At 42.6% G+C, this 27,425-nt stretch overlaps 2 protein-coding genes across 2 annotated transcripts; both read right to left on the bottom strand.

Annotated features, from left to right (window-relative positions):
• Nucleotides 1-1,355: 1,355 nt before the first annotated feature.
• LOC115372681 (PAX-interacting protein 1-like) lies at nucleotides 1,356-4,814 on the bottom strand. The gene is made up of 4 exons (XM_030070759.1): nucleotides 4,355-4,814; nucleotides 4,181-4,235; nucleotides 3,897-3,979; nucleotides 1,356-2,326 (listed from the first exon to the last, which is right to left on the bottom strand). The coding sequence occupies exons 1-4, from the start codon at nucleotides 4,367-4,369 to the stop codon at nucleotides 1,382-1,384; spliced, it is 1,098 nt and encodes a 365-aa protein (XP_029926619.1). The 5' UTR covers nucleotides 4,370-4,814; the 3' UTR covers nucleotides 1,356-1,381.
• Nucleotides 4,815-7,501: 2,687 nt separating this feature from the next.
• Nucleotides 7,502-20,439, bottom strand: plekha3 (pleckstrin homology domain containing, family A (phosphoinositide binding specific) member 3). The gene is made up of 8 exons (XM_030070876.1): nucleotides 19,767-20,439; nucleotides 17,628-17,744; nucleotides 16,877-17,026; nucleotides 16,273-16,394; nucleotides 15,426-15,530; nucleotides 14,211-14,254; nucleotides 10,592-10,686; nucleotides 7,502-9,513 (listed from the first exon to the last, which is right to left on the bottom strand). The coding sequence occupies exons 1-8, from the start codon at nucleotides 19,804-19,806 to the stop codon at nucleotides 9,404-9,406; spliced, it is 783 nt and encodes a 260-aa protein (XP_029926736.1). The 5' UTR covers nucleotides 19,807-20,439; the 3' UTR covers nucleotides 7,502-9,403.
• Nucleotides 20,440-27,425: the final 6,986 nt, after the last annotated feature.

Below are 27,425 nucleotides of genomic sequence, written 5' to 3'. Positions count from 1 at the left end.
TTTTCGTGGAGCTAATCTTGAGTTTTGATCGGTTGCTGACAACTGACAATTTTATTTTCTTTTGTTTGAAGCACTATCCAGACTTTCAGAGAGCTGAGTTCAGAGGCCGAGCTCATTCACAGAAGTTGCTGACGTCCTGCTTTGATACCAGCCGGTATCTGGAGGAAAAGCTGAAATGCTCCCAGTAAACAAGCTCAGTGGCAGCAAGACCCGGTGGCGTGAAGTGCTACACTATTAACTGCCCATTTTTGTGCTCTAGCTTCAAGGCCCAGTTTCCACTCTTACTCTAGGTTGCCAGGAACGTCTGAAAAGAGCTGAAGTACAGACGGAGTACTGAGAGGGGAAAAAAGTCATCTTCCACAACCTGACCTCATGGCTGAAAGTGCTGGATGGCTACATAAAAGTTTTGAGGTTGTGGGTTCACGCCTGAGTAAGATAGTGAATTCTGAAAGCCTACATGCTGAGTAAAGATTGAAAAGCTCTGAGGGAAAAAAAAAGCACCATAGCAGTAAGACCCAGTGGCAGTAGAGCTTAATGGCTACATTATGGTTTTGAGGTTGTGGGTTCAGCCTTTATTAAGTTAGTGAATTTTGAAAGCTACCATCCAAAATAAAGACTGAAAAACCCTGACAAAACACTGCAGTGCATTATGATCCAGTGAATAGGAGGTCTGAAAAACTATTTGACAACAGTCCACTCGGGCAAATGTGAACAAATGCTATAAACTGATTAATTTGTTTTAGAGCGGAGCTCCGAGATGTGTCCATTCTGTGAACTTTGACATTCAGCAGCATGATGCCTTCGAAGGTTAAAAGTCCCAAAGTTACAAGTTGATCGCACATGCATAACATAAGCAAAGGGGTCAACATAAGAGGGAAAGTCTGCATTTTCTATGATCCCCAATGTGCTGAGATGTTATGTTTATACTGCCAATTTCATTTTCAAGATTCTAAAACCTGTATATCTAAAAATACTTTAATTCATCAATTTGTTTTTTTATATCCCAATCTACTACTGCCTGCAGTCTTCACGACAGCATCCGGTTCTTAATTTGGTGATTTAAACCAAATAGGAATAACACTGTGTTGCATTTGTTTTCAGTGTTACGTCAGGGTGCAAACCAATATTATTTGCCTTGATGGTTCTATGTTGACACTGCAAGTTTGCAATCTGGGTGGCACGATCACTTAAGCCTGACCTCAGTGATCTAGTATGTGATTAAACAAAAAGGATGAATAGGAACACAAGGTGTGAATGGGCCTTGATCATACACACTATATACACACATCTTTAGGTGCAGTGGAAGAACAGTCACAGTGTGTGTGATATTTATCAACTCACATTCAGATCTCTTTATTTGCAGTTTCACACACTCCACTGACTAGACACTTGGCTGATAGCCAGAGTACTGATTCCAGTATGTGTAAGGTATAGGTCTGTGTGTATTGTAACAGTAGCAGCATGTTTGTGGCGCGAGTGCATGTAGATGTGTGTGGGGTGTATATGACGCATGCGGGTGTGTGTGTGCTGTTGGGGTGTGTAACACAGGAAATGTGTGCGGGGGCGGCGGTGGTGGATATCCGTGCCTCCAGGCTGGAAAAAACCACTGACGTTGTTGCTGATAATGCTGTGCCAGCTGATGCTGCTGTCGTTGCTGTTGCTGATACTGATGCTGATACTGATGCTGTTGGTTTGTCGGTTGTTGTGGTGATCTGTGTTGCCACGGTAACCCCATCTGTTGCAGCTGAGATGGTTGTGGTGGCAGCAGGTTGCCGTTTCCCCTTTTCCCCTGCATCTCCGAGGGGTGCTGGTGGGTAAAAGTGGGAGTGATGTGGAAAGTGGCATCATCATCTTTGCTGGGCAGCACCTGTAGCTGGAGGGTGGAGACGACTCTGGGCGGTCGTGGCAGGAGAGAGAAAGGGACCAGGGAATGAGTGAGGGAGGGGGGCAGGGAGAAAGACTTGACAAGTGGGGCTCGTCGAACCATCGTCTCCTTCCTCTCCCCTCGGCTTTCCTCCATCACTTCCTGCCCAGCACCCTGCCCGTTCGTCTCCTCAGCCAATCCTGCGCCTTCTCCTACTTCAGAGCCAAACTCAAAAACATCCCCAGATCCAGATTCAGCTTTGGGAGGCAGCCCTGCTGAAACAGGCCCAGAGCTGCAGCTGGAGTTGGAGCTGGACTCCGCTTCCTCTGAGTCCCAGTCGAGCTCCCGCCCGGAGTCATCAGAGCTGGAATCATTGTCCCCCCTGTGCAGCATAGAGTGCCCCTGCTGGTTATAGCAGGCAGCACAAGGAGACAGTCCCAGGAATTGAGGGTGTGATCTAGACTGGACAGAGAAGGAGCCGTGTAAGCGATAATGCTCTATAAGGTGTCCCAATATAGAAATGATATAATGGTCAAGGTGGAGTCAAAACACAAGACATTGTGATGCGGCGTGCCTCCATTAATCCATTAGGTCCATTAAATCGCTAAAACGGGACACTGCAAAGTGCATTCTTATGCTTACTTCATGACTCCTCGCCAACAATTACAAAAATAGGGAGAGTCAATTAATTTAGGGAGCAACAGCCTATGTAATAAAAAAGACTATTGAAAAAAATAATTATAAAAATCTGGCCACATTATTTTTGTAATATCAGGAACAGCTTAGAGAAATACTACTAACCAGAGGTGGCAGTAGCTAATTACATTTACTCATTACATTACTGTAACTGAGTGGATTTATTGAGTATTTTTACTTTTATTTAAGTACATTTTTGCTTGAGTTTTGTACTTCACTACATTTTAAGTTGTGTCCATTACCGAGAACAAATGGTCAGTGACAGATTGTGGAGCCTGTCACGGTAAAAGCTCAGTAAACAAAGATGAGAGGAGGAATCCGCTTTTACTTTGTTGATTCTACTTTTTTGTCATTTCACAATAAAAGCTGCATGATGAAAAACTGCAGGTGGTTGATGGAAGCGACGACCATTTAGACTCAACTGGCAAAAATGTGGAATAAGTGGGAAAAAAAGAGAAAAATACCAGTGGGTTAACAAGACAATGAGAACCATGTAGACTCAACCATCATATTGCATTCTTATTCAACATGTCAGTTGAGTCTACAGGGTCCTCACTTCAGTTTTGCATAATGCCCCTTTTAAAAAATGCAGTTTGAAGTGTGTTCTCTCATCGATAAGATCACAGAGTTTCTGTTCTGCAAAAGGAACTCAGTCACTTTTATTCTAAGTAGATTTTAGATGAGCTACTTTTTACTTTTACTGCAGTAGATTTTTACAGCAGTACTTCTAATTCTGCTGCACTAAAATATACTACAGCACATGTAGACACACAAATTACTCAGCTAGCTCAGTATTGGGGTTAAAGTTCCATCGATGTTAATTTCTAGAAGCTAATCGTAAGAGTTTTGAAGCAATCAGGTTTTTAATAATGGGCCAAGATGTGGTGGCTAACAGTTAATGTATTTAGCTTAATGTAACACAATGTAGTATAGCCATGTTTATTGTTGTTAGCAACAAGTTTGATGCACTGATGCAGAACAGTGAATTAAACTGCTGACAGGGACTTTGACGTGTCCTGGGCTACATGATCCAGCCGAGCAGATCAGGTGGCCGTGGTAAAATGTTGAGTTCAGGGACGGGGAGCCATGTGCCATGGTGAGCTGAGAGTCTGCAGGTTTTCACTTCAACCAGTCACCAGGCCAGCTGATCTCACTGACTGACACCTCCTCTCTCACTGACAGTGTGCTCATCAGTGAAATCTGCAGCCCATCCCTTGTTTACCTCGTACTCAGTGAACCAGTTAGTCCCTCTGAGTAACAGCAATTTGTTTAGTCAGCTACTCTGTCAGTGAGAGCTGTATCTATTTACATTCCGTGATATAAAATGTGTCAGTACCTTGTGATGCTTCATGCTGTCAGCAGATGCAGCGTCTGTGAAAACACCAGAGTCTGCCTCATGGCTCACTCCTCTTGACAGGACTGGACCGCCACAGACAGACACAGCACCAGTACAGAGAAAAAAGTTAGAGGAACGAGTGGACAGGCATGGTAGAGAGGAAAGATGGAGGGAAAACAGCAAGGAAGAGAAGAAAGGGAGAGGCAGACGTAATTGCAGTTGATTATTTTCTCCACTAGGGTGCAGTGTGTTCCTGTCCATTTTGTTGTAATACACAAACTCACCTCCTCTTCTCCATGCTCCAACCTCACTCCCTAGATCACTCTTTTCTTCATCCGCCTTTTGACAAAAAAGACAGAGAAAGTGATCAGTCAGATTCAACGGTGTACAAAATAGCTTTTAAAGGACAAGCAGGGAGAGTAAAGGCAAGCAGGAGGCAAACAAACACAGATACTCACAGATTCCTGTTCCATCTCCCTGTTCAGTCATCAAGCTGCAATAAGCAGATGCAAGGTGGCCTTCTCAATCAGGTCTTCAGTTCACTGCAGCTTTCAAAAGCATATTTACTGATGTTTGGAAGTTGAAGAGTGCACTTGTGCAGTTCAGTTCCTTCACACGCACATGCACTTCCCCCTAGGACACACATACTTATGCATTTCAGCAGAAGTGTCACAGTGCAGGTTCAGTCTTTTTCAGGCACTCCTTTAGCGCGTAGTATTTCTGCTCAAGGATATGCTCGAGGTTACAAAAAGGTTAAAAAAGACAAATAAAAGGATAAAAAAAAGGTAAGATTTCTGCCATTGCCATTGCACAACTTTGATCTAGTATCCTATAAATGCATTTTAAACACTCACAGCTTGGTGTTTTTAATTGCTAAAATGATAAGTTGACTAAGATTAGTTGACAAGTCAATTGACAGAAAATTAATCAACCATTATTTTGATCATTTTTAATCAGTTATTCATCTTAACAACTTATTATTATTTTGATAGACAAAACAATTAGTCAGTTTAGAAACCGAGAAAATAATCAAAGATTAATTGAAAATAATCACTGGTTGTGCTCTGGCATTTTTGCTGCGCACTTCCCAGATGAGATGGCAATTTTATTTATACGGCACATTTCATTACAAGTAAGCTCAATGTGCTTTACATTGAAAGACAAAGTATAAAAATGAAGTGTTAAAGATGAGGTAACATAATAACATAAGATAGTAGAAGAATTTCAGCATGAGTAAAATGCAGAAACTGAATGAGTGATGCATATGTCCAACGTACATCAGACCTACCACAGAGCAATTAAAAACACAAGCACATCAACACAAGCAGACAGAACCTCGAGTGCTGTCACTTGTCAGTCAGACAGCATATCCACTGCTGTGATGACCTTTCACTTGGATTTTCTGTGTCTTTTCGGCCACGGTGGCTATCGCTGCTCATACTAACTGTCCACTTCTCCTCCTGTTTATGACAAACGATCAGTCGTTGATGTTGCCTGAATGGAAGTATAACTCGCATCACTTCCTCTGTGGTGGAGCAATGTGGTATTTAAAACAGCTAATGTCAGATACAGACTTTGGCACCAGTTGATTTAAACTGGGTTTTAACATTAACTGCTGAATAGCAAAAAGGACATTAAATTATAAGATGTCACAGATATTTAGTGTAAACCAGATTGTTATATTTAAGCAACCTGGTGAGAATTCTATGTAAGAGTAATGGTAAGGTCAAAGCACTGCAATAACCATTACATACAAAGTAAACGTCTCTCTTATTAGGACTTAGTACTCTTTTTACACACACAGCCCCAAGGCTCTCAACCGTCACTTCATGTCCAGTCTCACCTCACTCTCCACTGCCTGTTAATGTCTAACACATAATACATAATATCTTTACTAGAGCATGTTGCTTCTCACTCTCCACTGTTTACCGTTCAGCTAAATCAGGAAGATCAGGAGAATAATGATTTTTCATAAGAATGCACTCACCGAGATTGGCAGCTTTCTCTTGTCAGTGGAGATCCAGGAAACAGCCTATCAGGCTCTGAAGACACGTTGGTCAGGTGTGGGAATCAGTCCTTGTAAATGTGTGTTCACACCCAGCCAGGTGTGTGTGGGTGTCTCCCAAATGGCCTCACAGGCACTGACACACGCATACACACCCTCTGTAAACACACATCAGGAGATTTCGCCAGGCCTGTTTACTGCCCCCCGATGAACAAATAACATCTGAACCTTTCTGTCTGTTTTCTTTGCTTTGTCCCTTTCACGTCTTGATCACCAGGCTAACTGCAACATTTTTCTGACCTCAGAATTCATGTAACAACACACATCACACACATCCACAAGTACACCCTCCGATACACAAATGAACAACACACACACAATTTCAAGCAAACAGGAAGAGGAACACAGACCCACACACACACACAGAAGCTGCCATTTAAAGGAGATAATTTTTATTCAGACCATGGAAAGTCCGATAACCACAACCACACACTTGACCTCGTGCAGGGACAGTTAAGGCATGAAAATCTCCCCTGCTGCGCAGACTAACAGGCTGACACACAGACGCCTGGCCCAGCTACCTTTAACAAATCCATATTTCTGAAAATAAGGTTCAGTTACAATGCAGCAGGTCAATTCACAGCTCTGCTTTCTCCCATCTTTTTCTTGTCCTCCCTTCCACGCATGGACAATACTTACAGACAATTTGTCCAGGCATCATGGTGTCACTTCCTGTCTGGAGCAAACAAGTGGTGACCAAAGCCACAGAGAGATACAGTTTGTCCACTTTTTACCATGATGCAGCTGTCAAATTAAAATTGTACTGACGGGGAAATAATATGACCATGCCCAGCAAGTGCTGCTATGCTGACATGTCCAAGATTAAAAGATCAGCTTACGTACAATCACTAGTTATGTGACGACAGCAGCAGAATATAACATGGAGCAACCATATGTGCAAAGTGAAAACTGTACAGTCTCTCTATGGCTCTGACAGCCCACTTTTATTCTCTCATTATCTTACTGAACACAATGGGAGGCCTCAGGAGAACGTCTCCTCACAGTATTTGGAGAACGGGAGGAAACTGATAAGGAAAGATAGGAGGGCAGCAGGAAATAAGAGCAAGCAAAAAAAAAGAAGACTTACGGTAACCCTACGTCAGTTCTTGGCACAGAATAAAAGTCACAGTTCACAACCTCCATCGTCACAACATTGTTACATCTTATTATGTTTACCAATGTTCAGTCAGTAAAGCCTGAGACGCAGCTTGTCTTACTTTCAGCGGCACAGCTGAACGCGGTGCAGCAAACAGTGAAAGTAACACAAGATGTGTCTCTTGTCACAAACAAACAACACTGTCGTGGGGAGGGGGGTAAATAAATAAATTCAGTGAAAGGTCACAGATCATGACCTGCATTAAGGTGGAAGGTAACACATAAGGCTGCTGCAGATCAAAGCAATGACACTGGCTATAAACAAAATACTTCATTTTCTTTTAAAACATCAACACCATTGTCGTTTTCACAATCATCCATAGTACCTATGCTGTCATAAACCTATTTTCAGCGCATGGACATTCAAAAAAATGACTTTTTTAAAATTTTAAAGTGCAACACCAGACCTACTATATGTTCCTAAGAGGGATATACTGTAATTGGTGCAACAGTCGGTCAGTTTTGTTGTTTGTTTCAATATGTATGTACCTGATTGGCATGTGCCATAGAAAGAGCTGTTGGGTTTTACCAAGAGAGTTTAGGACACAGTAAAGATGGGCCATCAGAGTTATTTCCAACACACAGGACCTGTTGTTAATGTCTCTGCAAAAAAGGTGAATGTCACTTTATAGCGTTGATTCTAAATGTGTTTTATGCCAAAACTGACAGCTAACACTTGCAAGATCTCTGAATCATCCTTTAAGGACTGCCATTAAGCAGGAGAGACTTAGAAATGAAGCTCCTCTGCTAAAAGTGCATTTCTCATCTTTAGAGCCCAACTTCACTCTGGCACAGCTCTTTCAAATCTGATGGTGCCGTCTTGGTTGGACACCAAACATTAATCTTGGCCTACGTACGTTTCTCTCCAAAACAATGGAGAAAACAATGATCCATGTAGTATGGCAAATTGCCAAGTCAATTCAGTCTGCTTTTTTCCTTCCTATGTGAAACCTCACAGCTCTCTGTGCGATGACCCACTTTGTGAAGCCAGATGGACTAGAGATTAGTTAAATTTCACTCCTCGCCTCAGTTCATTTATTAATTTTCTTTATGCATGTATTCCTTTTGAGGAGCACTGGAGCGGGGTATAGGGCGGAAGGCAAGAGCTCCCTGGACGGGTCACCATTCCATCACATGGATAACACAGGTATAAAGAAAAAACAGTAACTCAAACTCACATTTATACAAATGGGCAGTTCGGAGTCCCCATCCACCTGACTTGAATGTCTTTGGACGGTAGAAGAAAGCCCGAGCAACCAGAGGAAACAAAGACATAAGAGGATGCAATATGGGTGGGTCCAATCGAAGTATGGAAAAGGAGGCTTTGAGTCAAAGGAATGATTTGATGTATGAAGATTGATTAGTTTAAGGTAGAGCAGAAACAAAAGATGCTGTGTTCTTCGGCAAGCAAGCGGAACCAAGACATCCTGGAGGGGAAGATGTAGATGGTGCTGGCAAGAAAGCGCCTCTGAACTTCATCAAACAAAACTCTGACCTGTGTGGCTGTTAATCAGGTTTGGTCAGAGACGGTTATGCATCCTGCACCATGCAAACAAATCTCATTACACGGCCTCCAAAACTGTTGCTGTACATTCTCAGGTCAGTTGAATACAGTGAACATGTAAACTGTCAGGAAAACCTTTAACTGAGTGTGCATGCTCTCTTTGTCATGCCCTGCATCAAACTCACACAGATGAGCCTGTTCCCAGCTGGGAGTTGCCCACGACGGCCACAGTTTCCAACAGGTGGCCACTGACAAACTCCATGGGATCCACCCTTCAGTGTGTCCATGGTGTACGTGGCAACCTGCTGATCTGTAGAGTTAAAATACAAAAGGGCGAAGACGGGAGTGTCCTGGCAGCTCAGGGACTTAAAGCTTCATGTTCTCACAATGTCACAGGTTCAAACCAAACTGAGGACATCGGCTGGATTCCATTCTCTCTCTCTTTTTCCTACCTTTTCAGTCTTTCTCCAGTGTGAAGGCTACCGATTAAAACAAAAAAAAGTGGAAAAAAACACATCTTTAGGAAGAAAAAAAAATGAATAATGATTCCAAAGTGCATGTGTTTAGCAATCAGCTGATTTGTAGAGTAATAGCACAGGAGGAGGAAATTCCCGGAGGAGGATTACTAGCTCAGCTAGTCTTAGGTATAACCAAGCTGTTGTTGTCACAATTTCAATGGAAACCTCTGCACTGTTGATCCATTGTTGACCTTTTCCCAAGTTCGGCTGGTTCCGGGTTCGGCTTAGCGGATTTGGACAGACGGGACTTCACATGGACAGGTCTTTAGATCGACAGGTCAGTGTCTGTGTCGGTAGGCGGGGTCTTTGGGCTAACACTACCCACTCTCTCCTCAGGGATGGAGGATGAATCACCATTGAGACCAGACAACAGACCTGGAACACAAATTTAATTGCAAAGGTGGGTTCAGTTGTCCAATTATTCAGGTTTTCCAAATTCAAACTGAGGCGCTTCTTTAAGGTGTTGTTACTGTTGACGCAGGGTTTGGGCGAACCCCCTTATCCCAAACTCTAGGAGAATGGAAACATTTCTAATGGGGCACAGTAGAGATACCTTTGACTCTGACTTTAACTTCATTTCAGTTTTATCATAAAAATGTGAGCTGCTGGCTGGCCAGAGAAAAAGAAAAACATCCACAGAATGACTGCGAAGTGTGGATTGTTTCCAAGCTTGCGTATATCCCACTTGGCATCGCAAGCTGTGGGAATTTGTCAATTCAGGCGGCAAATATGCTATCAAATCCACCGATGTTGGCAGTCCAGGGCATTAATCAGTTATAATCACTCTGAAATAATCTAAATGCAAAAAAATACAGTGTTCACACTAAAAATAGTTTAGTTACAAAAAGCAAGCACCACTTTCTGCCATTTGTTTTTTTTTTTGTTTGTTTGTTTTTTGTTTGTTTGTTTTTTGCTGATTTTAGATTCATAAATAAAAATGATTTTGGATTTAAGTGTTCCTATGAGTTAAGCATGTGAACGCTTGCAAGCTGTAGTAAACAGATGTCATTGCCTGCTTCCTCTTCTGCCAACATGACAATATGACTACAAGCAGTCATAATATTTTCTTGATGATGCTAAGCATTATCAACATGGACAGGGACCAAAATTATCATGAAAATGAAAAAGAGTACTGGCTTATAAAGAAATGACAATCTTTCCTCATTAATCTGCAGGGACTTGTTGACTTTATTACACCGTACAGGAATGTTAACACACTTTTAATATTTAACAACATCAATTTTTATTGAACATTAACCCCCATGCCCCCATTGTCTAGATCCAAATAGGGGCCAACATCAAGCAACACTCAGAAGTAAAAGGTAGACACAACATCTGACAGAAGTGCTGCACCTCTTAAACATGTTATTTTTCACATGACTGTGTGTGTGTGTGTGTGTGTGTGTGTGTGTGTGTGTGTGTGTGTGTGTGTGTGTGTGTGTGTGTGTCTTACGTTCAGTATCATAGACAGAGCTGTCGGAGCATGTCCTATTCCTGCGCTGAGTTGACCTTTGTCCTCCACACACAAACTCCTTAGGGACACCTGATCTGGGAAAACACACAGAGTAAAGAAAATTAATTTGGCTTATTATAACAATAATAAAACACTGGGTAGGTATCAACATCTGTTGATACAGAAAATTGATAATAGATTCCCGTGTTCACAATAATATTTTGTTGTGCAAGGTCAGGTAACAGAGGAAATCTCACTCTTTATTCCCTCTGAGGGAATAAAAGTACCCATGTATTCTCTCAGAATAAAGTCATGGTATGTTTTGAATGTAATAACATCACAACAGTAGCTCAGGCATAATCCTCTCTGAAACTTTGTCATCTTGGGGTTGTACAGGTCTCCTTACAATTGCAAAGTATCAAATGTAACAAACCATTCTCATGAGTTATGGGACAAGGACATATTTAACCGCTTTTCAAACATCAAACATACTGTAGCAATTCTTATCCACTAAATCCAGAAATATGATCTGCAAATGATGAGGAATCGGCTCAAGCTCCTGCAGGGCAGATGCAAAGGTCAAGGAAAACTTTCTCATCCACATCCATAAGTGCTATTCACTCGGTGTCCTCTTACATTGTCATTTACACACACACACGAGCCTGAAGATGGCACAGAACGTGGGAGCAACTACAACGTACAGTAGGCTCTAAAGTTTTCAATAATTGTACAAAAGAAGACATTCAAAACAGCAAAAAAACAAAAACAAAACAACAACAACAACAACAACAACAAACAAAAACATGTTGACAGCTGTCTTTCTTGCTAGTTCCCTTTTCTACATCTTAAGGGACTTTTTGGGATTTTCAACTCTCCATCCCAATACTTATGCACAGCACAGGATATACATTTCATTTACTAATGACATTATAGTCCAGTTCTTTGGGTTTAAAAGAAAACAGAAATCATTATTTTCCAATCCCTACTACTGCAAATACAAAAGGTGATGTTTCATGGGCGTTTCCCAGTCCATTTTTATTATGGAAGTCATTGTAAATGTTTGAAATTCTGTGTCTCCTCAAACTCTGAAGGGGAGGTGATAATGTATCTTGTTTGTGAAACCTCAAGAACTTACTAGGCTCTAATATCATCTATAAATTAGTTATCTATCCCATACTGTGCCTAAGTATTGTGATGGAGAGTCAAGCCTTCACCCTAAAATCCCATTAAGTCCCATTAGACAGATAAGAGACCTGGTCAGCACAACAATCGGTTTCAAGGTTTAAAAGGAAAACATGCTTCACAGCCAAATGTTGAGCAAATATTTGCTGGTGTTGCAAGGTCGCCCAAACAAAGGAAAATGATTAGAAGCATCTTGTTACTTTCACTTCATGCATTCACATAAATTTATGTTTTGTTTGCCTGTTTATAGAACAGACGACGTAACATAGATCTCACACTTAAAATAATCATGAAAAATATTAAAATAACTTAATAGAGCAAAATATGCAAATAATCAAGCGGTCTTGATGCTTTTTGCAAGGCAGTGTCTGTTAGCTGTCGGGTGGAAAAGCCTTTTAAAAAAGATTTAGACCATGTGACCTGATCAACACTGATGAAATTAGTTGCAACAGCGTTTAGATCATGTGGCACTAAAACTATATTTGAAACCAAAACTCAGTAAGTTACTTTTAAGCAGCATGTAGATCATATGGTGCTAAAAGTCTCCACTGAAGCCAACACTGATGAAATTCTTTGAAACGGCATCGTGATACTAAAACACTGTGTTGATATCAGTGATTACTTTACATGGCAAACACAGACTGCTCAGCAGTATGATGGACGTGGATATGGGCATTCAAGGTGTAGCAATGCTCCCACCTAGAGGCCACCTCCTGGGACTAGAGAGGTAATAGCAACTAAGGCATCAGTATACATGTATCCTGGTGGTATCTGAGCTGTACTGGCTGCAGTGTCAGGAATACATTTCTAGGACCGTAGGCAATCTGACGGACATTTTCAATCAATCAATCAAAACTTTATTTATAGAGCACTTTTCATACATGAAATGTAGCACAAAGTGCTTTACATGTTAAAAACACCCCCCACCCCCACCCCCTAGACCCCCACCCCATGATTCTCTCTCTCTCACACACTCACTCACACTCACACACACACACACACACACACACATAATGTTTGTTTGGCTGAGTACAGAGGAACCAGGTCAGGAAACGCTGCCATCTGCGCTGGGGGCTGCCCACAGCCCAGGTGCCCACCAAACTACAGGTAGGCAGAGGACCCATGGCGCAGCAGCAGCGGCACCACCACAGAGCCACAGAGCCCCCACCCACCCCAGCTGGTGTGCCCCACGAGAAGAGACACCCCAGCCCCAGCCGATAACAGCCCCCAGCACAGAGGGCCTCCACTGAGGAAACACTGGATATATGGGATAAAAGTATGAAAACATATAAGATAAGAATATAAAAGTATATAGAGAAATAAAAACATATAAAATAAAAATATATAAGAACATTAATAAAAGCTAAAATAAGCATGTATAAACATATAAGAACATTTATTTAAAAGCCAAAACAAAAGGTAAAGGGTATAAGAAGAACATTAAATAAAAGTCAGGTTAAAAGAAAGAGTATATTAAGAGCATGAGTTAAAAGCCAAATTGTGTGTGTCCTTTTTCCGGTCTTTATGTCTTAAATCTAACCCTTCCCCAACCTTAACCAAGTGGCTTCACTGCCTAACCCTAAACTTTCTCGAACCTTAACCAAATGGTAACCTGCACTAAAGACCGGGTTCCAAGGACTGCAGCCCTTGATACTGCAGACACATGATACGGGGGTATTTCAGGATGGTGTTTTACCAAACACTGCATGTTACACTGAAATTAATCAAACTCAGGCATAAAAATAATAGCTATGCTATGTTACAGTGAAGCAAATCTAAAATTATTTTTGGACTCCTTGTAAACGCCATTGAGAGTTGTGACTTTATTATGATTTATTATGACTAGACTTTATTATGATTTCTAACTAAGAAACTGGTTTCTGCAAAAAACAATTTGGGCTTCAATGTGGACAAGATAGCCGAGAAAAGGGCAGACCATGTCCGAACCTGTTGAACCCTGCAGGTTCAACAGGTTTTCTGACCAATGAGGTTAGGTCAGGGCTCAAGTTACCATGGTAACTGACCTAGAGTTCATCTAATCTTAGGACTGGGCAATAAGTTGTAATATTGTCGTAATATTGTCTCTAGCTGTTTGGTCAAAATATCCAAATTACTAACAACTGTTCATCAAAAATCTGTTCTTCTCATTAAACCACCAGTGGTCTTCTCTACACTATCGTCACAATATTGATTTAAAAAAATATCATGATATTTGATCTTGTCCATATAGCCCAGCCCTATCTAATTTCTTGGAAACAAAAATCCCAGGTTTCTCTTAACTCTGGGTTAACATACTTGGGTTAGTCTGAAATACCCCTCTGGTGGTCTACTCAGTGTGTGTGTGTCTGTGTCTGTGTGTGTGTGTGTGTGTGTGTGTGTGTGTGTGTGTGTGTGTGTGTGTGTGTGTGTGTGTGTGTGTGTGTGTGTGAGAGCTTACCTGTCAAAACTGTATGTTCCAGGGTGACTGATAGACCTCTTCATCTGGGCAGACAGATATGCAGACAGAAATACAGACAGGTAAGTAGGTAAACATTTGTTAGTGCAACAGTCTTTGGTCAAATTGGGACATTCAGTGCTGCATCTTCCTGAACGTCCTTCTATCTGACACATTTGTGTTAAAAACACCTGCATGTGCTTCTCTACATGTGTCATCTCTCCAAAAAACCGGCAGTTAGAGAACCATGCCTGTGAGTGACCTCTGTGTGTGTTTACATTTCCAATGATCTTTTTGCAATGCATATCCTGGATGTAACTGGATTTTTTTTAAACTTCCATATATAGCTGCAGGTGCCAGGTAATTTACAGGAAGCAGAGCAGAATATAATGCTTCCACTGATATGAAAAAGCTCACCTAAGCACAATAAATTAACAATGAAACGGGAACTTTGACTAAACGAAAGCCACGAAATCTCCAACAACACTGAGTGTGCAGACACCACCAGGAATAAATCAACCTATATGACTGGCACAGACTTGGGAACAAAAACAACACAAAAAAAACCCAAAAAAAAAAAACACTGGCATTATCCTTTGACCCTCAAATTGCTGCAGTGGAGCTGCTCAGGTAACAGGTGTTGACCTGAGAGAGTGAGAGGCATCACTAACAAACAGCATGCATGCTCCACTAACTGTTTTTCTGGATAGTTAAACAGCAGGGATCTCATGCACACTCCATTTAATTCAACTAATTAAGGTAACAATCCTCCAAGTTTTAAAGTGGAGTTTGTGTGAAGTGTGAAACCGGGCGCTGCACAAAAACAGCACGAGAGTTCAGTCTGCTTTCCTTGGGCAGTAAAACTCCAGGGTACAATGTAGAAAATGTAAAAAAAAAAAAGAATCACAAAGAAGATTTCCAGATGAGTGCAGCTCTATCTTTAGCAGCAGATGATGCTTTGAAAATGATCAGCACAGACACTACAGGGTCTCCAGTATATTATTAATTCTCTCTGTTTGGTGGTTTTAAATTCTAGCACATCTGACTCATTTCAGCAGATAAAAAGCTGCTCTGCTGTCTTTTGCCTCTACCCTGTGTTTTTACGCCGAGGCTATTTCCAGCAGACTTGTGCTTGACACGTAAAGCATTTTTCAATCTGATTTGGTTGTTCTGGATGATGATACAAGGCCCTTTGTTGTTTGAACAAAGGCTACCAACCCGTTCAGGCGGTCGGAGGTCGGGGGTTAAACTTTGGTTGGCCAGGGTCATACACTCCTCCAGAGTCCTGATGAAGGTTGCACAAGTTGCACTGAGGAGAGAGGACTGGAGAGAGAGCGAGAGAGCATGTTATGTTTTCCATGAAACACTGCAATTTCACTTACGTTCAGTGTTGCTAATGTGCCAGTATAAATCATCATCATAGCATTTTAACACACGATGAGTGCATGATAATTGTTATAAACAAACTGCTAAAGATTAAAATGGCTGGATATCTTATGTTGCTATGGTTATAGATGAATGGAACATAAATTTATCATATTTTTTTTCTGTGTTGTTACTCCTGTAAGACAAAGATCAGTATTACATGGCTTCCTTCAAACTGATTTTGCTCATACCACACTGCATGGGCTGGGTGATGTGGCCAAATTCAAATATCACAGTATTTTTTTTTTTTTGTCTGAAAACACAACATTATCGAAATTGTGACAACATTGTTGGGATGTCTATTAAGTTCATAAAATTTCATCCCATTAATAGAATGTAATCTTTGAAATAACTTTAAAATGAGGAAAAACAACCCTTATGCCCTAACACCACCACATTATAATATTCAAAATCCCAGATGATTGAAGTCTCATATCACAGTAATGATATAATATAAATATATCAGCAAGTGCTGCATACTAATACTAACACACATACATACACACACACACACACACACACACACACATATACACACACACATATATGTACATATACGCACACACATCTATATAGATAGATACTTTGCACAACAGGGTACAAAAATCTGTTTGGTGTAAACAGAAAGTGTTTTGGTAACCTCAGAGGTGGGCGTGGCCTGTGTGTCCGTGGTGTGCTGTGATTGGATTGTTTGGACCTGCTGGACCAGAAGGTCACAGTAGAGGCGGAGTTCAGACATCTTAGTCCTCAGACAGTCTGGGCCTGGTAACACACACACACACACACACACGTACGCATGCACACACACACACACACACACACACACACACACACACACACACACACGCATGTACACATGCACGTACGTACACCCACACACATGCACACGCACACACACACACACAGAGAAACAAAGCATTTTATTTGGTCAAGTAAGAATCAAAATAACAATAACAACAATAATAATAACAACAATAAATACTAATGCAAATTTGTCCTCAAAACAGAACAACAAAGAATTGTTATTGTTATTATAAAAAAAAACAACTGTTATTTAAGGGTGACAAAATGACTTCTCATACAATAGAAACATAATATAATATAATATAATATAATACATATAGCTGGGTTGTCTTAATGGTGCCTGAATGATAAATGTGTTAAAAAAAATAATACTTTGACAGAGAGTCAGAGCTGCAGTGCAGAGGGAGACACACACACGGCCCGACACAGAGACCCTGTACCTCTGTGTTTGTGACTGTCCAGGGTTCCAGCTTTAGACGAGCCTAAAGCCACCAGCCACCTCTGTCTCTCTGCAGCGTTGACAGCTCGGACGTAGAAATGTTGTTCGCCCGGGATTATCAGCTCCAGACGTGTTGGATCTGTCGGATGGACTAAAAAATAAAACACATGTACAGTATGAAGTGAAAAAAATCTGCTGTGACATGGAAATGTTCCTAACATCATCGACCTGGAGGCCCCGCGCCATGCCATGCCATCATACTGTGTTTGATATCAAACATATGGGATGGGAAACAGATGGGAAATGGGCAGGGAGGAGTTGTTGCTCTCTGCTTGTAATATTTAATCTTTATGGATGCAATGGTGTACAGATCATATTTTGGTAATCCACTTCCCTTTCCTTATCTTCTTGGCTTCTTCCTCAAACAAGGTGTATATCATAGTTTATGCCACAGTAGCTGTTTATGCACTGTAGCTGGTGCCAGCTTGGTTTCAACTTGTTAGTGACTTGCACTGCAAACATGTTTGTGTAAATGTTGTGCCTCTTCAACACTAGATGAGCTCAATCTGAGGGACTGACGCATGATCAACAATTTAAAGATAAATATGTACTGACATCTGTTTCTGAAATGCTGGTCCCCTGTGATTATTAAGATCAGAAAAGTTGTATATGGAGGATCTGAGAATGATGCGACGACAGTTTTGACAGCTCCTGTGCAAACTTTGCTGAACTGGGACTGTCTGCAGTCTAACCTTTGATGTCACAGACTGACATCTTGATGGATCCTTTGCTTCCTTTTCCGACATCATCCTCGCTGTCGTAGTAGGAGATGACTCCGTTCTCCAAGACGAACCAGCGGGGCTGCCAACCTGAGGACGGAAAGTAAACAAAAACACAGTAAATAACAACATTAATTCTGAACCAGCTAGCGGAGGCTTTCATCAAACATGCCCAACAGAACCAGTGAGAGCACACAGTACATGCTCGACATGAGCCATCTCCATGAGAAGTGATCCAAAGGTGAAAGTCAGCTTGGGGGTCCAGAACATGAAAAATCTATTCAATAGTGCAAAAACAACAACAACCAAAACACAGGATTTAAGGCAGAAGGTGACATTTAGGTGATATTTTCTGCATTTTAAAGCAAAGCAAAAACAAAAATTTAAATGACAGTGCCTTGCTATTCAAAACATAGGTAAAAGCAAAGATCCATACTTTTTAGCGATTACAATTCAGAGATTTCACAAGCTATAAAAAGCTGTAGCTATTAGCTAAAAAGTGCAGAATTCCTTTTTAAGACTAAATTTGAAACAGGGTTTTCACTTTAGTCCTTCATACAGACCTGGATAATTACTATCCAGACATTTAAAATACTAATTTTTGACAAGACAAAATGTAACTGAAACCCTTTTGCACCTGCACTTGTCAAGAGGACATAAACCTGCCATCCATAATTTAAACCTTGTCATAGAAAACACAAAAGAGTCAAACACAACCAGAATCACTTTGTCAAGTACAATAAACACAGAGGGATTCCTCCTGTTACCACAGCAACATAGCCTGATAAAAAGTAAACCACCTTTATGGTACAGAAAACCCAGGGTTAACCCTGAAGTTACCTCGCTAATCCGAAATCCAGCTTTATGGTACAGGCCTCTGGTGTCCCTGGTGCATAAACACACACAGATGACATGGCAACTTGAGAGTAAAAACTGGCCCACATGGTTCAAGCTGGACCTCACATTCAATGTAAAGGGACAACGCAGGGCGAATAATAGACTGAGGGCCATGCACACACACCACTCACTGCTGTTATTAGCCTGAGGAGTGTAGAAACCTGCTGGTTCAGATAACATGTTATTTTGGGAGTCATTACTGGAAGGGTGCATTTTTTTTACTATTTATAGACTTGTTTTTTGTGATCACCACATCAAATGTAGAAGTAGTCCCTGCACGCTGTCTGCCATCCCTCTCTGCAGCTGACTGTGCTGTATGGGTGCATAACAGTATTGCATATGTTCATTCTCTATTACGAGTATGTGAGCTGCAGGTTGAATATGTATTTATTGAATTGGGTGAACTGGGGATGAACCCCAGCCTGGTTGTTTGAAGAGTGTTCCAGAATAACATTTTGAGAAAAGGAAAAAAAATCCCCCCTTACTTGTACTGATAGTGTGCTATGTGTGGAATACACATTCATACTTCATACATTTGCATATCTGTGTGTGTGTGTGTGTGTGTGTGTGTGTGTGTGTGTGTGTGTTTATTACATGTATGATAAAACTTTATTGCAAACTGCTGCCCTGCACAGAGAAAAAGCAAAAGCCTCAAGGGTTTTCTTTTCAATGTCAGTGTGTAGCTGGTGTTTAAATGATGGTGGGTGTGTATGTGCACTGTATTGACACTAAAGCACCACTTCACTTTTCAGAGGAGTCTGGGGAGTTTTGCAAGAATTGGTTGCTTTTGCAAAATATGTATCATGTATCATGTTTTGCTGGTTTGGTGTCGGGTTTTTGGTTGGTGTGAAAGTTTTGCAAGAACAGCATATAGTTTAAAAGATAGTGCCTACGTGATCAGAAAAACATAGTGCCTAAGTGATCAGAAAAAAAGTAAAATTGCACGTGCACAGCTGTGTGCGCTCGGATCCCGTCGCATTTCAGGTTAATTAGATCTTTTGGTGAAAGCTATGCCGACTAAGATATACTGTAAATGGTCTGTCTTGTGATAAACAACAAAACCACTTGCTACCATCCAAGCTATTATTAAATCGCTGTGTGTGTGTGTGTGGGGGGGGGGGGGGGGGGGGGGTTGTCAGAGACACAGACAGGGAGGGAAACAGCTGTTAGACAGACAGGCAGACAGACAGACAGACAGACAGACAGACGACTCACCTGTCATGTAATTCGTCCACTTGTACAGGATGCCCTCCATGGCTCCTTTACATGGGCTGGCTGACTGTCTCACGGTGGACGGACGCTGCTCGCAGTCTCCTCAGCCTGCTAGCTTAGCGGGACACAGCAGCCCAACTTTGCCGCACACCAGCTTCGTCTGTCAGCCTCACTCAGCGGAGCAAACCCTCAGTTTCACTTGACAAGCTAGTCCAGCTAGCGAAGTGACAAGAGCCAAGTAGCCACAACTTGCGTCACGTTGGAGAAGCACCAGGCTGACATGAACGTAGCTTAGCTCTCCACAGACAGGCTGCTACAGCAGGTCCCTCACGGCGTGTTTCTCGGCGTACCGAAGCAGCCACGATGTCACGAACACCACAGAAGAGGCGAAATGCTTTAGTACCAGAGTGGGTTTGATGAAGCTAACCTATTAGCTAACTTGCAGGGAGTCAGCTGACGCCTGGAAACAACACGCCAACAAGGCAGCGGGGAGCCATCGGTCCTCCTCAGACATGCCTGTGTGTGCGGAGGGGCTGCCGGGCATCACAGCTCAAGAGCCCCGCGGTGCTCGGCTGGCTGCTCAGAAGGCTGCTGGAGGGAAGAAAAGCTGATATTAATCAATGTGCGGGGCAAACTTTGCCACCAACAGCAGCCTCCCCCCTGCCTCAGCCTAGCAATGTTTACGGAAGTGATTTTATGATAACATAGTTCCTTTTCCGGTGCGGTCGAGGTTAATCCTGCGAATTTGACAGCTCAGCAGCCCCAGTTGGTGTTTTTCTGTCTTGAAATGAAATAAAACATCTTTCACTTGTGGTACCTGCTACATTTTCATGCACCAGGTTTAATTATTATTGTGACATGTAAATATCATAACTTTCTCAGTGAAAGGTATGAAAGGTATGAAAAACCAACATTGCTTTTATTTCTTTTTTTTTTTTTTTTAATGAATTACTTAATTAAGTATTACCTTATATCCATCAAGCATCACTGATCTGACTCATTTTAATCATTCTATACCCCCCCACCCCCACCCCCCCTCCAGCCACCCACCAACAAAATGTATTTATTTAGTTGTTTGTAAATTCAGTAAATTTTTCTTTTTTGTGGGCAGGTTTTTCACATAATCGATCGAGCATCACTGATGTAATATATGAATTTATTATTATCAGTAGTAATAGCAGTAGTAGTAGTAGTAGTAGTAGTATCATCACCATCACCACCGTTGTTGTTGTTGTTTTGTGTTTTTTGTAGCAATGTCTTGTTTATTTTCTGATGATTTGCTTTTTGTTTTTATTGATGTTCTCTGGCTTCGGTAACGCAGTCCTCCAGTTATTTTAGTTATTTTGCATTTGCTATTGCAACCACAGAACAGCCAGCCCCACTGTGGTAATGTGGTGAACTGTACAGTGAAACTGGTTGCTGGTAAAAACAACAACAACGACGACGACAACGACAACAACAGTAATAAAAATACGGGTTATATGAGGAAGTCTTTTGTAAATGCTTGGTCAGTGTGTTCGCCTCAGCGCTGCCCGGGCATTACGGAATTTAAGCATGGGCCGCTACGGCAGTCCGCTACGGTAACCGGAAACGGATCGGCATATAAGACATATAAAACTGCCTGCCGTAGCAGTCCATTCTACTACGGCACAAAGCACACTTCGACGTACGACGCCGCGAACAGGTGAGACGCGCATAGACGCGTCACCATGGGAACCAAGAGTTCAGTGGGTACCCGTTGCAGACGGCTGTTTGTTTAACGATTTTGACTGCTACGGCGATTGCGTCATAGCAGCCGCACTTCCGCCAAGTGGAGCTGTCCTGAAAACCGCCCTGCTTAAATTCCCTACTGTGAGGCCGGAGCACCAGCTCCTCCGTCACCGTTCCGCTGCCAGTGATGCAGCAGCAGTGTGTGTGTCTCCACGCAGGACACATGGCACACCTGACCAGCTGTATGTCAGCTGTATGTCTCAGGCCATGGTGGGCTTGTCATACAAGGAGGGAGCACAACTGTGGACCTTTCACTTGGTACACAAGAACAGCTCAAAGTCCGTATGTGAAACGCCAGCCGCGTTTCATTGTCCATTCCCCGGGTATCATCACACCGCAAGAAAATCATGTCCAAACAAAAAACACAAAGCGCCAACTGATGCCTGATTGCACTCTGCAAAAATGAGTCCGGTAAAGAAAAAAAAAAAAACATTAAATGTCCCAAAACACAGTCTTTAAACGGACGTCTCCGTTAGAAAAAAGAAAAAAAAAAAGAAAAAGTAAATAAATTAGAACATCCTCACCGGTCGGTCGGCCTCGTTCGCTCACCAGCACAATATCCGATACTCCGGTGACTGTAAGTAGATTTCACGTGAAATAATTCAACACCCCGTCCTTCCTACCGGCAGAAGGGAGGAGAGAAGGCGTGGAGTGGGTTTGACACAGCCGATTCACATTAAACCAATCACATGAGCCCCTGTCCTCACCTTTAAAATGCGCTGCGCGAAGGCATAATGAACGTTTACACAATTGACAAGGAGGAAGAGAGTATCTCCTTTGATCTGACGTCAGTTGTGATGGGACAGTCGATATGGAGATAAATTTATGTACTGATTGAGATAGTAGCTTTGAATAGTGTTTTTTTTGTCGGTATTTATTGCATTGTTAATGTGCCTGACATTCTGGAAACCTGCCTGTGAGGTTTTGGTGTGCGCACTGCGCGCTGGTCAGCCAAACCTCCACTACACCGGCTGCGCTCAGCGTGCGCTGACAGTAGACCTGGTTTCAGATGGCGAGCTTTGAGGGCACCTCGGCGAAGCCTTTTGGCACGAAACTGTCACTACGCCAAGCTGAATCTGTCGACACCTCCCCCTACTGCAACGCCACTCCCATCTCAGTGCACCTCGGTCTGCCAAAATACCAAACTGTGCGCCCCTCGGGTTGCGCTGCTCAAAACTAGCTCTGCGGGGAGTTCGCCTCACTGCACCACCCTGCGCTGCACCGGGAAACTAGAGCCCCTAATGTCCATCCAGAGTCACTGGGGTCCAGAGACATGCTCTGTAGAAGGATCCAGTCCCGGGTTTGTAGGTAGGCACGGAGAGAATGCTGTGCACCCTCTGTTGGAGGTAGAGTCTCTGGTTTGATCAGCCCAGCCGCTGCCTTCAATGAGAACATGTTGTATTGAATTGCACCCACTTTGGTGAACGATGAGCGGGAAAAGTGGGTGCGGCCGTTTTTCCACCAGGGAGTGGTCTTGGTGAAAAATAAATGCTTGCAATCAACTCAGAATCATGAAAAATCCCTAGTTTGACCCCTCAGAAGTTACTTAAGCACAATTTAAGCACTTTCGAGTTTTTGAAAATCGGTTATCAGTACCCCGACTTTAAGCAGTTTTTTTTATGAGGTTTCCCCTAGAAGTTGAATTTCAACCTTTTAGTACATGTTATTACACACCTTTAGAAACACATTGGTGAAGAAATTTCTGGCTAACAATTTAGTTGGCAGATTTTCATATGTTTCCCTTACTAAAATACGTAATTAAATACATAAATAAACTGAGTTCTGATGTGTGCACATCAGAATTGAATCAATAAATATACACACTCAGAGTCACTATCAGCTCCACCTGTCCTGTCTGATGTAGTTCAGGTCAGCAGCTCTGCCTTAAAGTCTACCTTTTAATAAAGTTTATAATGTTCAGTTTGTGTAGGAGAATGTGTAAATTTAATTCTATGTTTATTACTGAGGGTGTAGTTTGCAGAGGTCTTGTACTGGACTGCATTATACTGAGAGGTGTTTCCGATTTTGTGTCCCGCCTACGTATATAAAATGAAGAGGGACAGAATATTGGAAACAGCTGTCAGTAAAATGCAGTCCAGTCCAACAGCTCAGCACTATGAGCTCAGTGCCAAACACAGAAGTGAATGAACACTTCTACAAGGTATTGTAGAGGTATTCAGGTATTGTCTGTGATAACAAGACAAGATGAGCATTATAGGCAGCAAGAGAGGAAACTTTATGACACAACAGCTGGATTAGATTAGATTAGATTGTGCAGGTGAACCTAATACAGTGGTCACTGAGTGTATATGCATATGTAAACTGCAAACAGAGCATCCAAACATATGCAAAATTCTATAAAAACTACATAACCTGTAATTGCGAAGTTATGATTTTCCACATTATCTGCTAAAATGTGTCAGTGCAGCAGGATGGAGGATGAAGTTTGAGCAGATCAAGCCTAAATACTGACAATTGACATTTCAGCTTCCTTCAAACTTTATTTAAGGGCAGAGAGATGTGAGAGAACACAAACAGACTGCCAAATGGAAAAGGTACATTTGTTCTTTTATGATTTAAAACAAACCAAAAAAAACAACAAAAAAAACAAAGATGTTTTGTGCATCAAGGGGAAAATTTGGAAAAAATATGGAAATTGGAAATTTGCAAGGAATATTTCAATCTAAAATTCAAGACAGCCGTTAAAATTTGGAACAGGCTTAGACCCACTGATGTTAAAAAAAATATTACAGCTGAGAAAGCAGCATTGCATACATATGACATAGATATCATAGGTTATATATATTATTACATTAAAATATTTTTGAAAATAAACAGAGTTTCTTCCTTTGAGGTATCAGACGGTTTGATTCTGACTCGGTTGGTTCCAGAATTCCCGTCACAGAGGAGCATCGGAACGCCGTCACAAAGCTTCTCTGTGACGTCGGCGACACACAGCAGACCTCTGGACCTGCGAGTGTGTCTGGAGTTTCATTTCCAAAGCGATCACCTACTGTAAGCATGTCGCTGAAGGAGGTGAACAGCCAGAGGAAGACGAGCTCCTCACAGCTCCGCCCGGCTCCACAGAGCCTCCACCAGACTCCCAGTCTGCTGGAGGCTCAGAGGAAGCTGGCTTTGCTGGAGGAGAGAGACCGGGCCAGAGAAACCGAGATGCAGGGCCTTAAGGACAAGCTGGAGCTCCAGGAGCGTCTCAGCAGCCACAAGATCGCTGAGCTGGAGAAAACCATTGACCAGCTGAGACGCATCATCCAGGAGCTCCAGGCTCCCATCGCCCATGTTCACACCAGGTATGGACATTTTCCCTGCTGTTTACACCACTTTCTAACACACTTTCTGACTCTCTCTCTTGGGTCATGTCTTGCTAAGCTGCTCTCTGCCTTTGTTTCCATTTTTTGGAAGAAATCAAGCCAGTTTGCTCAGGTTGCAAAGGGTTAATTAAATTTAAACACAAGAAACGTGACGTTGATCCAGGTTTCAGACGGTTCTATTTGGTTTGAGGGCTGCGACTGAATCCCAGCCGTGCTGATGTTCAGAGTGACAGCGCTCGCTCTCCTGTGATGCTGCTTTTACACAACACTTCCACAAACAGCTTCCATCAAATTATGGAAATAACACACGACAGATTATGATTTACTCATTTAGTGATAATAACAGTAAAACAGCAGCGTGCTGTTATTCTGTATATCAGCACTCACTGAGCGCGTCTTGTCCAATCAGACTGAGCCACTAACAAACTGTTGTATCATGTCTGACATGTATGGTGGTATATTATATTTGTTCTTTTGCTCTAATTATGTTGTTGCTCTAGTTTGTGATGTTTGGACTGCTGTTGATGCATTACTCTTGACCTTTAACCTTCAGCTTCACCAGAGCTGAGAAGGAGCCAGAACACACGACTGAAGAGCTCCAAAGTTCCTTCGCCCCTCCGGAGCAGAAACTAAAAGAGAAGGAAGGTGAAGCTCTCAAACCGACCTTCATCCATGTTGGCCCCCAGCTCTCCAAGGACAGATTCAGCCGCCAAAGAGAGCTGTTCAGGGCCAACCTGAAAAAAAGGAGGGAGTGGATGGTAGAGCCTCCTCCTGGATTCAAAAAGGCCCAGGAGAGGAAGGCGAGGGAGGAACAGCTCCGCAAGGAGAGACAGAGAAAGGAGGAGGAGGCGGCCAGAGAGAGAGAGGCCAAAGAAAGAGAGGTCCAAGAAAGAGAGGCCAGAGAGAGAGAGGCCAGAGAGAGAGAGGCCCGTGAGAGAGAGGCCTGTGAGAGAGAGGCCCGAGAGAGAGAGGCCCTTCAAAAGGAGGAGGAGGAGGAAGAGGTGTCGTTCACAGCAGCAGGACTCCCAGAAGAGGAGCTGAAACTCGGCTTCAGGGAGAAGCTCCAGGCCTGGACCTTCAGGCAGCAGAGACAACGCCACCTGAAGAAGATGGCCAGGTCTCTGAAGAAGGAGCACGGCGTCTGCTGCAGCTGTGAAGGTAAGTCAGGTCGCTTACTCAGCAGGAGGTGTGACGGCAGCGTGGCCTCCTTCAGGTCTGCTGCAGCTCCGTCACACTCCACACTCACCTGTCCACCTGTCCCCCTCCTCCTGCAGTGGACGGCTGCCCGGAGGTCGCTGAGCGGCAGCAGAGGAAAAGAAAGAAGCTGCTGCGTAAGGAAGAGGAGAGACAGAAGAGAGAGGAAGAGTGGAGGGAAAAGCAGCAGGAGAAGGCTTGCAGAAGAGAGGAGAAGAAGAAGAAGAAGGAGGACCTCTCGGGCCGATGCTAATTTTTTTTTTTTTTTTTTTTTTTTTCATTCATCTTGAAAAAAAAAATCTCCTCATGATGAGACCTTTTGTCCTAAACTGAGAAAAGGATCCCGGGGTTGAAGTTGGTTTGTGTTTGCAAACCAACTTCACCAACTTCACCATCCTTTCTCATTTTAACACACACACACACACACACACACACACACACACACCACCACCACAACCCTTCACTCCTCTCAGTCTCCACTCCCCTTAAACCCTACACACTCTAACACCACACACACACACAAACACACACACATACACACCAAAAGGTCTCATCATGATTGGCAGATTAGATTTTTTTTTTTTTCAAGATGAATGTGCGCTCTTAAAAAGGACGTCGGCAGTTTATTTTCCAGCGCTCCACACGTCCCAGCCTGGGAGCCGGGACGTCTTGAGAAGCGCCACGTCCTTTTTAAGAGTGCGCCGCGGGCGGCACGGTGGCTCAGTGGAAACACTGCGGCCTCACAGTGAGGGGGCGGGGCTTGGACTCACGGCCCCGCCCTCTCTGTGTGGAGTTTTCGTGGTTCTCCCCGTGTCTGCGTGGGTTTCCTCCGGGCACTCCGGTTTCCTCCCACACTCCAAAAACACAACTAAATTTTCCCCATTAGTAAAATAATCTGTCTCTCCCTCAGCTGATGCTCCCTGATTGCTGCTTTTTAGTGAATAAGTCTCTTTACTGTCATTTGTTGGGTAGATGGTGTTATTTCATATTTTATTATCAGTTCTGCCAGTTAAATTTTACTCAGAGAAGGAAGGAGGACATTATTTCAAGAATCACACATCAAGTGCAATTATAAGGATCCAACCAAACAGTAAATAGTAAGGGCATTTTATCAGATATTTGACCAATCTGCCAACTAAATCGTTACCAAGAAGTTTTTTGCCAGTGTGTTCATAAAGGTGTGTAATAACAGGTACTGTTTACACGAGGTACCGATAACCAATATTTAAAAAATCAAAAATGTTTAATTTGGCCTTAACTAACTTGTGAGGGGTCAAACTAGGGGTTTTTCATGATTCTGAGTTGATTGCTAGCATTTTCCACACAACCACTTTTTAGTGGAAAAACTGCCAGCCCACTTTTGCATTTA

The sequence above is a fragment of the Myripristis murdjan genome, chromosome 15, assembly GCF_902150065.1.
Source record: "Myripristis murdjan chromosome 15, fMyrMur1.1, whole genome shotgun sequence".
NCBI classification, from domain to species: domain Eukaryota; kingdom Metazoa; phylum Chordata; class Actinopteri; order Holocentriformes; family Holocentridae; genus Myripristis; species Myripristis murdjan.
The sequence above is the reverse complement of the archived record's forward strand: the minus strand, read 5'-3'. Positions and strand labels throughout refer to the sequence as shown.

What these genes read in the sequence shown, in the direction of transcription:
- LOC115372681 (XM_030070759.1), bottom strand. An exon ending in TGGAGCATGGAGAAGAGGAG is followed by an intron (nt 3,980 to 4,180) that starts GTGAGTTTGTGT and finishes GTGGCGGTCCAG; the next exon opens with TCCTGTCAAGAGGAGTGAGC. An exon ending in ACAGCATGAAGCATCACAAG is followed by an intron (nt 2,327 to 3,896) that starts GTACTGACACAT and finishes TTCTCTGTCCAG; the next exon opens with TCTAGATCACACCCTCAATT.
- plekha3 (XM_030070876.1), bottom strand. Translation starts at nt 19,806, where the DNA reads ATGGAGGGCATCCTGTACAAGTGGACGAATTACATGACAG. An exon ending in GGACAGTCACAAACACAGAG is followed by an intron (nt 16,395 to 16,876) that starts GTACAGGGTCTC and finishes GTGTGTTACCAG; the next exon opens with GCCCAGACTGTCTGAGGACT. An exon ending in GGAACATACAGTTTTGACAG is followed by an intron (nt 10,687 to 14,210) that starts GTAAGCTCTCAC and finishes GTGTTTTCCCAG; the next exon opens with ATCAGGTGTCCCTAAGGAGT.